Source organism: Grammomys surdaster, unplaced genomic scaffold, assembly GCF_004785775.1.
Source record: "Grammomys surdaster isolate TR1022 unplaced genomic scaffold, NIH_TR_1.0 128, whole genome shotgun sequence".
In the NCBI taxonomy this organism is placed as follows: Eukaryota; Metazoa; Chordata; class Mammalia; order Rodentia; family Muridae; genus Grammomys; species Grammomys surdaster.
This window is the reverse complement of record NW_021604586.1, coordinates 3,148,027-3,164,356: the sequence shown is the minus strand read 5'-3', so window position 1 is coordinate 3,164,356 and position 16,330 is coordinate 3,148,027. Positions and strand designations below refer to the sequence as shown.

The 16,330-nt window shown below is 43.7% G+C and overlaps 1 protein-coding gene across 1 annotated transcript in view; it reads right to left on the bottom strand.

Annotated features, from left to right (window-relative positions):
• Cdh13 (cadherin 13) overlaps positions 1 to 16,330 on the bottom strand; it is a 1,006,804-nt gene that overhangs the window by 113,228 nt on the left and 877,246 nt on the right. Inside the window, exon 8 of the mRNA XM_028752897.1 lies at positions 11,828 to 11,968. Coding sequence (XP_028608730.1) covers positions 11,828 to 11,968 — 141 coding nt within the window. The remainder of the gene's footprint in view (positions 1 to 11,827; positions 11,969 to 16,330) is intronic.

The following is a 16,330-nucleotide window of genomic DNA, read 5'->3' as shown; positions in this document are numbered from 1 at the left end:
CTATCTTCTGAAACACTCTGAATTCCAAACACTGGCTTCATTATTTTTAAGACTCTGAGGCCACTGTCCTTCCATGTCCCTGCCAGTGGAATTTGCTTCCTTGCTGGAATGTCAAGGCATTCGCAGCCTTGTCAGAAGGCAGCTGGACTGAGAACTTGCTCGGGTAGAGAGAGAATGACAAATCTGAATCACTTTTGGAGTCTCTAGGCTCCATGATCTTGACATTTGCCCTTGTGACCTAGATTGAACCACGAGCTCATTGTGGATGAGGGGGTGTCACATGAACTGGCTGTGGATGCTTAAATCAGCTCCAGTCAGGAAGCATCCTGTGGCACTGCAACCGCCCCCCACCCCAGAAGCATTTTCCAGTGCAGACTCTGATAAATGATGCTTTATGGCTTCAGAGAGCGGGCCTGGCCATCTTTACATAGCTTCCCTCCTGCCTCCTCTCCCTGGCCATAACTTCTTGTTCTGGAACCTGTGCTGTTGACACCGTCCACCTGCTGCTATGTCTCTGGCTAAATGAAAGAAGTCTATCATTTTTATCTTTCAGAAACTAGGAATTCATCTCCCCTGACCACCATGTAAGAGGGAAAAAGACCAGCCGTGTTTGAAATGATGGGCTGGTCGCAGGACACAAGCAAATGAAGTTAACATGATGTTTTTCCTCCAAGCAACAGAGCTACTGAAAAAGAAAAATGAAGGCAAAACCAAATCCAAACCAAGCACTAAGAATTTTATTAAAGCCCCAATGGACCTGAGATGCATTTAGAGACTCGGGGTAGATCTCCATGCCAACCTAGACACTCAGGCAAGTGTTAACTGCCCAGTTACGACAGAATCTCATAAACAGAATTCTTCTGGGGGCAGCTTCCTGCCAGATAACCCGAGGGTTCAATTCTGCATCTTCTTCAACTTCATTCATTGATTGCGCTTGCTGGATATGAAGCAAGTTCCTTCTCATCTTTGAACTGTTTTAGCAGGCGGGTAAAGGAAATCTGTGTGCGTGTGTGCGTGTGCATGTGCGTGTGTGTGTGTGTTGGCAGTGCACTGTAATTTCAGCCCAACTATTCTGGAGCAGAAGCTTCTCTATGAGATGCTGTAATTATTGTACTGGCCTCTTTATGAAGCCACAATGCCAGGCTCTGTAATTGTCAAGTATTATTGACCTTGGCATCGGAAGACTTTTCTGTATTTGATCCAACAGAAACCTGAGGACTCAGAGAGGTTGAACCTGTGCCTCAGCTCACACAGCCTGAAGATAGCCATGCAGAGATATGGGGCCAGTCTGAGAGCATCATATAGATCTTTGGAGCCAGGCTGAGCTGTCTCTTAAACCCTGCATGAACATCTTTATCGCTACCCTTGGGCAAAATCAGCGCCTGAGAAATAAAGTCATGTGAGGGTTTCATAAAAGATGAACTTGAGCGTGCCTCACGGTTCCTGACATCACATGTTAACTGTGGTGTTTCCAGACGGTCTTAAGTGATCGAACAGACTCCAGGCTGTTTTAAACTCTCTCTGCTGTTACCAGGAAGGTGTCAGCTCAGGTGAATTTATGTCAGCCTCTGACACAGATGACTGAGGAGTGGTTCAGTGGATGCATGTGTCCCCCTTCCTTGTCCTCAATGAACAGCCTTGAAGGGATGACATTTAAATTGCATCGGGGACACTGGTCCAAAGCGAATCAGAGAAGAGTCAACTTTCTAGTTATGTCCCCAGAGTGATAAATGAAGGGGTGCGCTTTTTTTTTTCTTCTAAGGCGAGAAAATGGGAATCCAATGTGGATTTCAGACACATGAGAAAGAGCTTATGAATTTAGATGATAGCTCGGCAGAAATAAATTGTACATCTGCTCACTCATTTTAATAAAGTGGAGAGATGCCATGTTGCGGGGCCCTCGGAGAACCCCGGGTCCTTAAAATTATGATCCCATAATGGCAGCATTAAAATTTGTAATGCAGCCAGCACTTCCTGAATTGGAGGGAAAATTCATTTATAAAGTAAAAGTTCAGACTTTAGAATGTAAATGGAAGATGCAATTTTTCTTGGCTGGATAGGAATTAATCCTGGGAGAATTCAGCAACATCTTGACCATAAAATATATTTTAAAAGTCTTCAGAGAGAGGTTTTCAGCCGGCTCACGACAACTTCGCTGGGCCATCTCTATTTAGGTAAATTGCGCAGGTACAGGTTTGCAGTGAATCGACCCAGCTATATTTCCTTTGAACTCGGTACTTCTTGTACAGGGCAATTACAGTTTGCTATTCCACCTGAAATGAATCTAATCCGCTACAAACACTGAAGTCATTTTTACTCAGCAGTAGAAACACCAGGACAAGAGCTTTTATAGGGTGGCGATTACCAAGTTACCATGAAAATTTATGCATTCAACAAACACTATTGAGGTTTTTTTTTATTACATGTGCTCTCTATGTTGATATTGGAGAAAGGGCCAGGATTCTGATTGCTGGTTCCCTGCTGACTTTAAACCCCAAAAGGATTGCTAAAAAATTATTTAAAAAAATATAGGTAAACATTAAGCTTGCAGAATGCTTTTAGACAGAACAGCAAGTTCAATTTGATTTTGCAAATCAGCTGCTCACATGTCTGAGTAGAAGGGGAAACAACTGATCTGCAGTGCAGGTGACAGAAACCTGGAGATCCCGCTGCCTCAGCGTCACCCTGCCTCCTGGTAGAGGAGGGGCTTCTGCTCATGGCCTTCAAATAAAATACAGACCCTGAGAAGGCTATGCTCTGCCCAGACTCCAGGATAGTCAGCAGATCTGAGAACAGATCTGCTCCCCAGGCATGTGAAGATCCTGTCTTTCACACAGACATGCAATATACATATACATATCTACTTACACATATATCTACACAGAGGCACACACACATACCTACACACCCATCTACAAATAGATACATTCATATATCTTTATATAGACACATACCTACATAGAGACATAAAAAAAAAAAACCAAGGTAGAGAAATATACAAACTAACATAGACACACATATATACCTACACACACACACACAAATATATATATATATATATATATATATATATATATATATATATATACATACCTATACATAGACACATATACACATACTTATACATAGACACACACGATATACATATATAATACACACATTCACAAATACATATATGCACACATATATACACATAAATACATATATACATTTATATATTCACATGTACATCCATATGCATCTATAGGCACATATATGAATATGTATGTTATGCACACACATACATATATACCTATATGGAGACATATATACACATACACATACTTATATACACAGATATGCTAACATATTTACAGGCATACACATACCTGTAGACACCAATCTAGACATATATGTCACATTATATACACATATAGACACATAATAAGCAAATGTGTATATATAATATATATGTTGACAGACACATTTACGCACATGTATACACATATACATATACACAGAAATATATAAAAGAGTGACTCCCCAACTGTCCAGCTGTGAATGGGCTGCTCTTTGAACAGGTGACATCTAGGGCTTTAGATGTGGAAGTCAACATGCTAATGTGGCAGATTTAGGCTGGTCCTGAGACTCCAGAGGTGTTGAAGGACATAGGGACTAGCATTCTGGGCAAGTTACACACACATGCACACACACACATACACACACACACACATACACAGAGAGAGAAACACCCATACCCCAGAATAAATGATCAGAAGGTGGAACTATGGAAGCGGGGGCCTGGTTGGAAGCAGTCACTAGCCTACATGTCCTTGGGGACTACATCTGGCCCCAGCCCCTTCCTGTTAGGGTTCAGCTCTGTTTCCTGTCTGTCATGGCGTGAGCTGCTGTATTCACCTTCCCACAATTGACTAAAACCATGAGTTGTTTTTAGGGGTCTTTAGTCACAAGAATGAGAAAGATAACCAAAGATCCTTCTCATAAGATGCCCATGAGCTTGGAAGTGGGTAGGTCAACGGCAAGAATAAAGTGTGGCAGGAGCCCGGGGAAAGATGCTCAGTCTCTGACTGAATCGGGTTTTGCTCTGAAAAAGCTGATATACTGGAATCAATTCTGGGCTGCTCTGTTTAATCTCACTTAGAACTGAAAGTGAGCAGGAGCTGTGCAGGCTTTCTTCTCGCCCGTTCATTCTCTTCCCTCACAGGATTCTCGTTACTGTTGCCGCTGCGAGGGCTCCTTTATGTATTATTTATCAACATTGGATTTTCTTGTTTCTAGTTTCTTCCTTGGCTGATAAGAAAGACGATTCTGGGCTCTGGCAGTTTATGCAATGGGCTGATTCAGTTCTGAAAAGGATGTCCCTCCAGACATCTTGGCCTTTAGCTCACCCCAGAAAGACTGAATTAGAGTGCTAGGGACTTGCTGTCATGGTGGAGGGACACCATATTTACTTGTAGCGGTTTCCCGTGGCACAGGAGATGGGCATGAGCTGTGTGCGCTGGGCAGTGTACCACCTCACCTATAAAACCTATGGCGTGGGTGAGATTCTTCCCATAGGCCCCTTCAATATGATCCTTGAACCTTTGATGGCCTCTGTTGTTCACTGTTAAGAACTTACACTCTATCCCTTGCTCATCATTTTATCAGGTATCTGGTACTTGATGGGCCACGTGCTAGTCATTTACTACAGTGACCAAGTCCTCAACAAGAAGCAACCAAGGGAGCAAGAGTTTGTTCTGGTCTATAGGTTAAGTGTGCAGCACATCATCCTAGGAAGGTACTTGGGCAGACATGGGATTCCTCATCTCACATCTCCATAGAGCAGGAAGCAGCAGCAGGGGACGTTGATACTCAGTAGGCTCCCCTGATCCGTCCTCTACCTTTTATTTAGATTAGGCATCTAGCTCACATATAGGGAATGTCTTCACTTCTAAGTTGAAGGGTATTCTCTGGGAATACTACAGCTAAAGCCAGAGGTCTGTCTCCTAGGTAATTCTGAGAACAATTGTCACTAAACATTAACCATGATATGGTCCAGTTTATGAGAGGTGAAAGAAGCAGGTGACTGCACGGCACATTGGAAGGGGATATTACGCATCACAGCGGGATGTGTGCCTGTTAGATATGTATGTATTGCAAGAGGATGAAATACACAATAAAACAGCATATATACTTCAGACCAAGACATACATGTATATGCTATACATTACAGACTCGAAAGATCCTTAACACTGTGCTAGAAGTTGAAATGCAGTCTGCAATTAATATATATTGCAATACATATTGCACAAATAATAAAGTCATCTCTAGCTGGGTATAAAGGCTTTCACCTGTAATCCTAGCACTTGAGAAATGTAGGCAGGAAGACTTTCATGAGTTCAAGGCCAGCCTGGGATACAAAGTAAGACTCATATTATTAAAAAAATATCTCAAATCATTTTACTGCTACCCCATTCTCAGTGCTAGAGAAAACAATGGAGAGCAATAAAGCTACTATGGCTTATTAATGGCTACCGAAGCACTCAAGTAGTATTAGAGGGCAGTGGTGGCTAGCTTTAAATGTCAACTTGATACAACCTAGAATCACCTGGAAAGAAGGTCTCAACAAAGGAGCGTTTAGAACAAGTTGGGTTTTTTTTGTCATCTTTGGGGGGATTTTCTTGATGGTATTAACTGATGTGGAAAGACACAGTCCACAGTGGGTAACACCATGCCCACAGTGGGTAGTACCATTCCCTAGGCAGAGGGTCCTAAACTGTATAAGTGAAGAGCACTGAAGCTGAGCACAAGAAAGTAAGCAAGCAAGCAAGTGAGCATATATGCATCTGTCTCTCCCTGCTCTTGACTGTGGATATGAAGTGAAATAAGTTCCTTCTTTGGCTTCCTCACGGCAAAGGATTGTAAATTAGAATTGTTATCTGAAATAAACTCTTTCTCCCCTAAGTTGCTTTGTGCCAGGGTACTTTAATATAATAACAGAAATGAAACTAGCACAGGAGCCTATAGAATGAGGACATGACACAAAGACAACATGACATCACTAGGCCAGCAGCACGTCAAACTTGTGTTATAGAAGCAGCAGACTGGGAGATTGACAACTTGGACCTTAAAGGCTAAACTGGGGGTTTCCAGGTACAAAGGAAAGGAAAAGAATCTGAGTTCAAGTGAACAGGATGTGTATACAGAGGCTTCAGGGTATATTGATGGCGTGGAAGAATGAGGGTAGGTGTAGCCAGTGAGCGGTGTGTGCAGCCAACTGTGCCCAAGGCTCAATGATCTTATTTCTAAAATGGTTCAGCACAAGGCAGTTTATAGGCATAGGCTGTGCCATGTTCCAGCATGCTCCACTCTTGTGGGTCTTGGCTCTTTATCCAGAACTCACGTTTGCCCTCTGCAAACTACACTTTGGCAGTAGCCCTGCTATATTCTCAGGGCCACACAGTGGGTATTTCAGAAACCATGTGGCTGTTGCTTTTAGTGTGAGGTGGTTGCCTGGGAAGAGAGGCAGATGAGTGGAGTCTTCAGAGGACACTGCTGTGGAGGGGCTCAGTGCGGAGACTCTGCCAGCTAGAGTGAAAAATGGCTTTTATCACCACTGAGTTGCTTCTGACCCTCTAAGCATCACCAGAGGGTGACTGAGGTTCAGAATTTGCATAGGAGTTCACACAGGGATGATGGAGGCTCAACACATCATGAATATAATTACAAAAGACTGATGAATGCAATCAATCACTTGGCTATCTGGTCTACCTCCAGGAGCAACTAGAAGAAGCAGCCACAAGATAGATAGGATTTTTTTTTCCATTTAAAAAAAAACTACACGTTTTTAAGTTACACTGAAAACAGTCTAGAGTCAGCATGGGTGTTTCAACAGTGTATAGGATGCCACTCTGCTGCCAGAGAACAGTTAGTGAAGGAATGAAGCCACCCCTCCTTCCTTAGTTGAAAAGGAGGTATCTGGAAGATGGCTTCCATTCATAGGCCATGGCTTTTCCTTGGAGAAATGGTTTTCTTTACTCTTTGTGGTCAAGAAATTCATATCTCTGGGCTGATGAGATAGCTCAGTACCTCTCTGGGCTGATGAGATAGCTCAGTACCTCTCTGGGCTGATGAGATGACTCAATACTTGCTGCCAACCTTGACTATCCAGGTTTGATCCCCAGGATCCACATGGTGGGAGGAGAGAACTGATTCCTAAAAGTTGTCCTCTGACCTTTACACAGGTGCCATGACACAGGATCCCTCCCCTAGATAGATAGACTATAAGAAAAACACCAACAACAGGAAAGTCAGGCTCTGTCCTGCCTGAAGAACCTCTGAACTTTGAAGATTCAGTGGAGGATCTCATGTTTCCCATGATCCTTGATGTAGAAGAAGAAAGCAATGAGCTGAGTTTTTCCTTAGAAGGTGAGCATGGAAAGAGAGCATCAGCTGGTTTTCATAAAAACCCTCCTCAATTATGGGATGGGAAATTGAGGATGCAGTTTGTGATCTGGACCTCAGATGAAGGGTTTGCATGGGACTGGACAGCCTTCGGGAAAACATTACTGTTTGCAGAGTTGAAGGTTGGTTATGTTTATGCATGCTGTTCCATCCCCTTCAAATGCCCAATCTCTTTACACTTGGGATTATGCCATCATCTGCCCAGAGCCTGAGAGGAAGACCTCAATGGTGCAGGTTTAGTTTTGTTCAAAATCTCAGTGGAGACTGCTGGCTAAGTGGAGATTCCAAGGCCCGAAAGAAGTACTCATGAATTTTACTCTAATGGCAATAGAATGCTTCATGGGAAGAGGGAGTTGGGAGCTGTTTGGAAAAGCATTTAACAATTTTCCCAGATTTATCTGATTGTTAAAATGTTTTGGGCTCCACTCTCTAGGAAAGTCACCCAAGTCTGATAATTTACATGGGTTCGATTTTCTCAGAAATATGGCTGTGGGGTTGAATCTCCACTGAGTGAAGGTGACATGTAATTATGTGTCTAGATACAGATGCAGTGAGTTTTAAAGGGAACCCCTAGGAAGAAAATGCCATCTGAAGGCAGGAGAATCTATGTTCATGCTCGACATGGATGTGACAGAATCGTGGAAGGGTGGGTAAATACATTATCTCAGACTTCTGGAGAAAGGAGGAGGAAGAAGGGGAGTTTCTCTGTTTCATGTCTGCATAGACTGGCTCTACAACACAGAGAAACCTAGAAAACATGCTAATCAGAGAGGCCACTCACATAGAATACTGCAGGCTTCTCTTGATCTGCGATGCCCTGAATAGCCAGTCCATGGAGACTAAAAGTAGTCTAATTGCTAGGGTTGAGGGGCAGGAAAATGAAAAACAAGTGCTCAGGGTGCAGGTTTCTTTGTGGGATAACAAAAATGTTCTTAAATCAGAGAGTAGGTATGGCCACATGATTGTGCTAATATATTAAAACCCAACGAATTGCAGGCTATCAAAGGCTGAGCTGTGTGGTATGCAAATAATGTCTCAACACACCTACTACTAATAACACCTTAATGGATTAGGGACCAAAAGTGATACATTTAGAAATGAAATAAACCCACATCCTCCTGCCTCAGCCAATTCTGTATGAGAAAAGCAGATATTCCACAGCAGAGGCGAAATAGCTCCTTCATTGTTTACTAAATTTAGCAAAGAAGGGAGCCGTATAATGAACCCATTAGAAAGAGATTTACACGCTTGCTGACTCATCACGTTCATATCAATAAAGACAATACGGCACTCATACAGGCCACAAAACAGGGCCACGGATGACAGCTTGGAGGATATGTGGCATCCGTGTGAAGATTAGCTAAGACACAGAACCGCTGGAAAATGAACAACTCTTATGTACATGATAGAAGCTTGATAGAGATTTTCTCCAATGTGACAATAATCTTTAACATTTACACAAGTTTTCCAATAGGGAAATGTGTTCTGAAGGCAGAGCAGCCTCTGGGCTATCAATCATATGAAGCAAGTTTTAAAGAATTCACTCTGCCAGAGGAAAGACGAGATCTTTTGTTTTCACCCTTCTGTAGCAAACGATACTACCTGTGCTACCATGTAAGGTGGGATGACTCCCGGAGGCTCTGCATGCCAACAGGCATGAGACAAAGAATTGGGAGTTATCACTAGGTAGGTAAGAAAACATATTCATACTGAAAAAGCTAAAGGCACCAGGAAGGTAAAGCTCTTGAGCTATCAGAGAAACAGAGATTGTACCCCAGGCTGCCTCTGACCGTCTGCTGTGAGCATCTACCCAGATCTCTGAATGCAGCTTCAGCCTCAACCTGGAACTGTTTGTCTTCACCCCTCTGTGAAAACTGGGCCTTTCCTCTAGTCCCACTTGCTCTTATCTTTCAGATAGGGGACTGGAGTGAAGTTATATGGTCTTTTTTATTTTAATTACACATATTGTATTGTCGTAATTCAATCTTAAAATGTGTACTTGAGAAGAACTCAAGCTACACAAGATGGAACCGGTCAACATTCTAGCAGGGAGTTGGGAGGGGCTCATGAGCTGAGGGGCTCGTGATAGTTGCTGGCTGCCAGAGGTGGGAGAGTCAGTTTTCTTTAAGGGTGTGGCCCCTGGTAGGTGGATCACACACTGGTAGATAGCTTCATAGTAAGTAAGTATATTGACCTCAGAAACTGGACTCAGTGGGTTATTAAAAAGTGTGTGTGTGGGAGCATAAAGTCGGGGGGAATGAGGGAGTAGACTTGGGAGGAATAATAGGGACAAGTTTGGAGATGAATATGATCCAAATACAATGTATGAAATTGATAAAGGATTAATAAAATAGTATATTAAAATTACAAAAAATTAAATTCTCAAGTCTAAATTACCAATCATCTACTTAAGGTATACAATGAAAATGAGATAGGGTGACTTAATGAAGAAAATGATTGATATCTGGTTTTAATTGCAAAGACAGTATACTAAAATTAACAAGAAACTGACTGATCCCCCCCCCCCCCCCCCCCCCCAAAAAAAAAAAGCCTGAGACTGACAGGAAAATATGTTTGTCAGCCAGAGTTAGTTCGACATCTACTAAACTCCAGGCAGAAATCAGAAGATTTCCTTTAGAAGCTGAGGTGGTTTGAGTGAGAATGGCCCCCATCAGCTCGTATGTTTACATGCTTGGTTCCAGTTGGTGGAACCGTTTGGGAAGGATTGGGAGGTGTGGCCTTTTTGGAGGAGGTGTGTCACTGGGGGCAGGTTTTGAGGTTTCAGAAGCCTCTGCCATTTTCAGTTATCTCTTCACCTCAGGCTTGTGGACTAAGGATGTGAGGTCTCAACTACTGTTCCGGTGCCATGTCTGTCTGCCTGCCACCGTGCTCCCCGCCATGGTGGTCATGTGCTAAGCCTTGGGATCCGTGAGCCTCAGACTAAATGCTTTCTTCTATAAGTTTCCTTGGTCATGGTGTTTTGTCATGGTGATAGAAAAGTAACTAAGACAGGAGCTGATAGGATAATGCTACTGTTACTTTCGGTGGACCATCTGCTTGCAAGTTTTATGTGAGTTAAACATCTTTATTGAATTCCTTGTCTTGTTAGACATCTTTATTAAATTCCTAGTCTTATTACATGTAACCGGTCACAGCTCCTCTATTAAACAGCTCTTTCTCTGAAACAGAGTAAAAAGGTACCCTACCCATGAGGAGACAGAACACTACATAAAGAAAATGCGGAAAACACGTAACCTCAACAACCACACACATCTGTGAACCCACTGTGGAACATGCTCATGTGTGCAGAAGTTCATACCAGAAAACACTTAGCATCCAAGATGGTCCCAACTCGAGAAAGGATCAGGATTTCCATCCTGAGCTGTCAAGCCCTGCCCTGCATGTCTACAACCCATCTTCCTCTTTTCATAGGGCACCAGGAAAAGTGTTTGAATCTCTAGTATCCACAGGGCAACTGGGTGGGCATGATGGCAGCTTGCAGTCCCAGTGCTCAGGAGACACAGATGGTGTATTCAAAGCAAGCTGACTAGCTAGATTAGCCGAATCCACGATCTCCGGTTCATGGGAGAGATCTTGCCTCGTAATATGAACCTCTGGCTTCCATAGGCATGCGTACAAACCTGTATATACTTGTACATACAAACATATGGCCCACACATGTGAACATTTATATGCACCGCCCCCTCATTTACAATACAGACACAAAACGCATGCAATGGCCCCTTTGGACAAGAATGGCTCATGTTTAGAATTTCACTGTTGCTCTGCCAACATGGTCCCCGCCACCTGTTCTCCACAACTATCTTCATTTCGTCACCTTTTCTACCACACTCGTCTCAACATCTCACTAGCAGCATGTGCTTTACCACGTCCTTCGACAGCGTGGGAGGAAGGGTATCAAACATGTGGCTTTGGCTCTGACCCAAAAGAAGCTTAGCAAGTGTCCATCCCATGCGTAGTGCTCATGGCTTCTTGGCTAGGTGCCAAGTCATCAGGACAATGAGAGCTGACATCCTCAAGCCCTCTCTGACTGCTGCTCCATTGATATATACATAAGGGAAACCCATGGCTGTGCCCATTATCAACAATGGTCCTCTATACACAATAACTCGGGTGTTTTTACGTCCATGGGCCATTTTGCAATTATCAAAATCCACCGTACCTGCTCACTGCTGTTCAGACTGGCCTGTACTTACCATTATAGGAAAAATGTAACAGGACTCACATCACACGGTGCTATGGAAATGGCACGTTGGTATTAAAGGTTATTTTCTTGTGAACTTTAACAAGACTAAGTGCTTTTAGTCTCCCAGTGCTCAGGCATTTAGACGCAGGAGTCCTGTAACACTGTCCTGGGGCTTACCTCTTTCTTGGTGAATTTTGGTGAGTGGTCATTTTTGTCATCGATCATGATGGTGGCTGTGGCTGTGCCTGTCAATCCAACGTCCAGTCCTGCCATATCTTGAGCTTCGATGATCAGTTCATACTTGGGGTTTTCCAGAGTCTACAAAGCAAGAAACCACCAAAGAAGACAGTATTTACTTTTGAGGCACTGTTTTGGAAAACTGGTGAGCATGTTCCTTATGCCTTCTAGAGCAGGCATCCATGACTGGCCATGGATTTTAACTGATTTTGGTGTGTACAGTGTGTGTGTGTGTGTGCCTTTGAAATAACTCTAAAGTGATAGTTAGCATCTATAGACCAGAAATGGCAATCAGGATGGAGTCTACTGACTTGTCCTTGTTGAGGGGAGATCGTATAGATTCTAGAATGTTCTATGCCCTGGGTGTGGGCATATATTCGTATTGGATGTTCATGCCTACATCTGTCATTCCAAAGAACCTTCAGAAGCTGATCTGGACATAGGCTAACTCCACTCCTGAGGTCAGGACAAAGATGGCGGCTTTAGGAACCCTGGGGTCGCAATACTTTACACATATCAATATAGTGGAAATTTCTAGAAAGCACACTATGTCATTGCTCCAATGTACAGGAGAAAATGAATGAGGTTTAGCGTCTCTTCTCTGTTATTTCCTTTGTTGTTCTTTTACTATCCCAGAATACTAAATCATGACTGTGTATTTTAAAGCAAATTTGAACTGATTAAATTTACCATAAGTGAGACTATATGACTAGATCTTTCTATGCATATATTTCTTGACTCCTGGAAAGATCTCAAAGGTCATGTTTATAAGAGATAAAATCAGACAGCTCCAAAGCTGCAGGATCTTCATGACATAGGAAGCAAAAGGATGACCAGGAGGAGTCTCGGTGAGGATCTGATACGGATGGTGTCACAGAAGCCAGAGACCTCAAACCAGACCAATGAATCATGGCAATAAATATTTGAAAGGGAAGAAGAGTGGACCAAGGGATGTACTATGGGACACAGTGACACACTACAGCTTCCATGATGAGATGTGCTCTATGCTTTTGTGTGTGTGTGTGTGTTTTGTGGGGGAGGTTGCAAGGGTGAGAGGTGGATACGAGGGGAGGGGACGGGGAGATGAGTGGGACCATGGTACATGGTGTGAAACTCACAAGGAATCAAGAAAAAGTTTTAGCAAAAGATCTGATGGTTCATTTTGAAAGCTGCCTTGAGTCAACTTAGGTCCAAACGCAGAATAAAAAACAAACAACCAAAATACGGCTGATGTCTGCTAGTCTTGACACCTCCCCTGACCAACTCTGCTAAGCTACCCACCTCCCAACTAGAAGTTTAGACTAGAAAATTACTAAGAGCGAGCAGAGCTTGCCTAGTGACCTGCAGACACGACAAAGTCACTGGCCTGGTGAGCTTTAAAATACAGAGTGTTTATTTTACAACACATAGAGAGGAAGTCCCACGTGGCTTTTGTTGAGAAAACGAGTAAGCAACAGAGGGAACAATAAGATCTAGCTGGCATGTAAAATGGTGCCCTCCTGATCACTGAGTGAGAGGAAAAGGAGGAAGGTTTTGCTTTAGGTCTGAAAACTGTTTTCCATGTTCAGTCAGAGCCTGACACTCCAGGAGCTTTACAAATTCATAAGAAAAACTGCCTTGCCTTTCGCTACCAACTCGCCAATGTTCTTATTATAAAGTCAGGGTCCACATTTCTCACGGTATTGAAATTCAAAACAACTAGCCATATGGCTAGGATCCTGAGACAGAGCATGTAGGGCCATGTCTAAATCGCCCTTATGGGGCTGCTGGTGTCGACCCCCTGACTCCTGTTTTCTGGCAAGTCTGCTGCTGTGCGCCCTTTGGAGACTCACCAACCACCTATCTCTGTCCATTGGTTGAGGCCTTGGTTTACCTTTCCTTGTTTTCTATAATGAAAATTTCTAGAATCAATGTTGATTAGAGACAGAAATAAGACCACCTAACCCATGGGTGTGTTGGCCAGGGTTGACTGTTTTGAGCAGTATGGGACAGTAACTTTATCTCTGTGGTGACAACTTGGTAGCAACAGCTAGAAGAGCAAGGTGAGCGATCTCACACCACAGCAGGGCTGGGACAGGTGCCCCAGGGATGAAGATAAGCAGAAAGACTCTGTGGATATTGTCCACTGTACATTGGAGAAAACAATGGTCTCCCAGAACCAGCCTGCCTGAGGATTTCTCAGCTGATAAAGACATTCATTTTTCTCATTTGCTTCAACCATTTTTGGATTGATTTCTTAATCGCTCACTGAGAGAGTCCAAGTGAGGCCACCTTCAATGACAAAAATAAAAGTGTTTATAATTGCAGGCACAGCCCTGCCAGTATGACGGCCTCCAAAACTGGGCTTTGTGCCAACCAGTGACTAAGAGGCACCAAAAGGAGCAAGAAGCAAAGTAACAATGGGGACCTCCTAATTCTTCCCAGAACTATGGACCCACATGTAGAGTGTGTGCGTCTGTAAGCATATGTGTCAGTGTGTGTATGTGTGTGCGTGTGTGCATATGCATGTGTGTGTGTGAGTCTGTGCATGTATATGTTTGTTTATATGCATGTGAGTGTATAAGTATGTATATGTGTGTGCATGTGTATATGTGGGAGCATGTGTGTACATGTGTATGCATTTGTGTATCTTTGTGTATGTGTGTATGTGTATTTATGTGAGTGTGTGTGCATGTGTGTGTATATGTGTATATGAGTGTGTGTGTGCATGTCGGTACATGTGTGTGGGTATACATGTTCATGTACATATGTGTGCATGTGTATGTCTTGTGTGTGTGTGTGTATATGTGTGTTTGAGCATGAGTGTGTGTGCACACGTGTCTGTGCATGTGTGCTTGTGTGTGTGTATGTATGTGTGTGTATGTACCTGTTCACATGTGTATGTCCATGCGCATGTGTGTATACATGCACCATGCACATGTGTGTGGAGGCCAGAGAGTGATGTTGATAGCTCTTCACTTTATTTGTTGAGGTAGCATCTTTCCCTGAACCTGGAGTATATCAACGTTTCTAGACTATTCATCTAGCTTGCTCCAGGGATCCTACTTTCGCTTCCAGGGTGCTAGGTTTACAGATGTGCCATCTTGCCTGTCTGGTTGTTACGTGAGAGCCACCTCCTGCCCCCAGGCTCTTATTCTATCTCACTCTTACTTTTTAGGTTGAAGCTCTCTGCTGCTCATAACAACCCTGTCAGGACAATAACTGTGACCCAAGAATGTCACATCCCTAAAGCACTACCCTCACCTTACCTAGGAAGCCATCTAGGGGTCCAAGATGGCTGCCTGAACACATGGCTTAAGTAAGGCTACTTGGAATTTCAAGTTCAATCTGGACTGTGCTTCTCTTGGAATACCCAGGGAAAGGCGGCCATTTTTTTCTGTTGAACTTGGAGGTGGTTGGACCCAGTCTGGACAGGTCATATCCATTTGCATCCGACCAGGTGAAGTCAACCTGAACTGGAAGGTAGTGCAGAGCCAGAGGTGGAGACAGAGCTCTTCCCCCTCCCTCTCCCTCCTTCCCTCCCTCCCTCCCTTCTTCCCTCCCTTTTTCTCTCTCCCTGTCTCTCTCCTATCTCCCTCTCTTTCTCTCTTTCCTTTCCCTTTCTCTTCTCTTCCCTTCCCTTTCTCCCCTCTTCCTTCTCCTCCTCCTCCTCCTCCTCCTCCTCCTCTTCCTCCTCCTCCTCCTCTTCCTCTTACACAATACATCCTGGCTACATCCTCCCCTTCTTCCCCTCCTGTCAGCATCACCTGCCTCTACCTCCCCTCTCCCCCAGATCCATTGCTCCTTTGTTTTCCTTTGAAAGAAGCAGTCCTCCCAGGGCTGTCAGTCAAATATGAAATAGCAAGACGCAGTAAGACTAGGCACAAACCACCAAATGAGGCAACCCAGTAGGAGGGAAAGGATCTCAAGAGCAGGCAAAAGAGTCAGAGACACCCCTGTTCCCACCGTTAGGAGTCCCACAGACACCCCGAGCTAAATAACTACAGCATGTATGCAGAGGACCCAGCGCAGACCCATGCCAGCTCTGAGACGGCTCCTTTAATGCTGTCTCCTCTCTCGGCAGCCACCCTTGAAGCCGACTGACCTCTCAGACCCTGAGGGTGCTGTGAATGAATGAAGGCCTCCTTTCCTCAAGATGCTTGACTCAGAGGTTCTGTGAGAAGCGATGAGGCAGTTTTGACTAATATTGCATCTAATGGTGTGATCAATCATCTGGTTGCTACGAGAAAGCACCAGAGCCATCAGGCCCTACAGTGTCACGACAGGCTCTTCCCGACAGCACTCCAATCCTTTCACAAATATATTTTAAAATATTTCCCCTGGAGAAAATACTACTCTTTAAAAAAAAACACAGAAAATGTTACTCTGATCTCATTTCCTTGGTATATGTGTCCATTTAATTGGTAGTTAGTGAACATCCATTGTAAATACCATGGCACATGC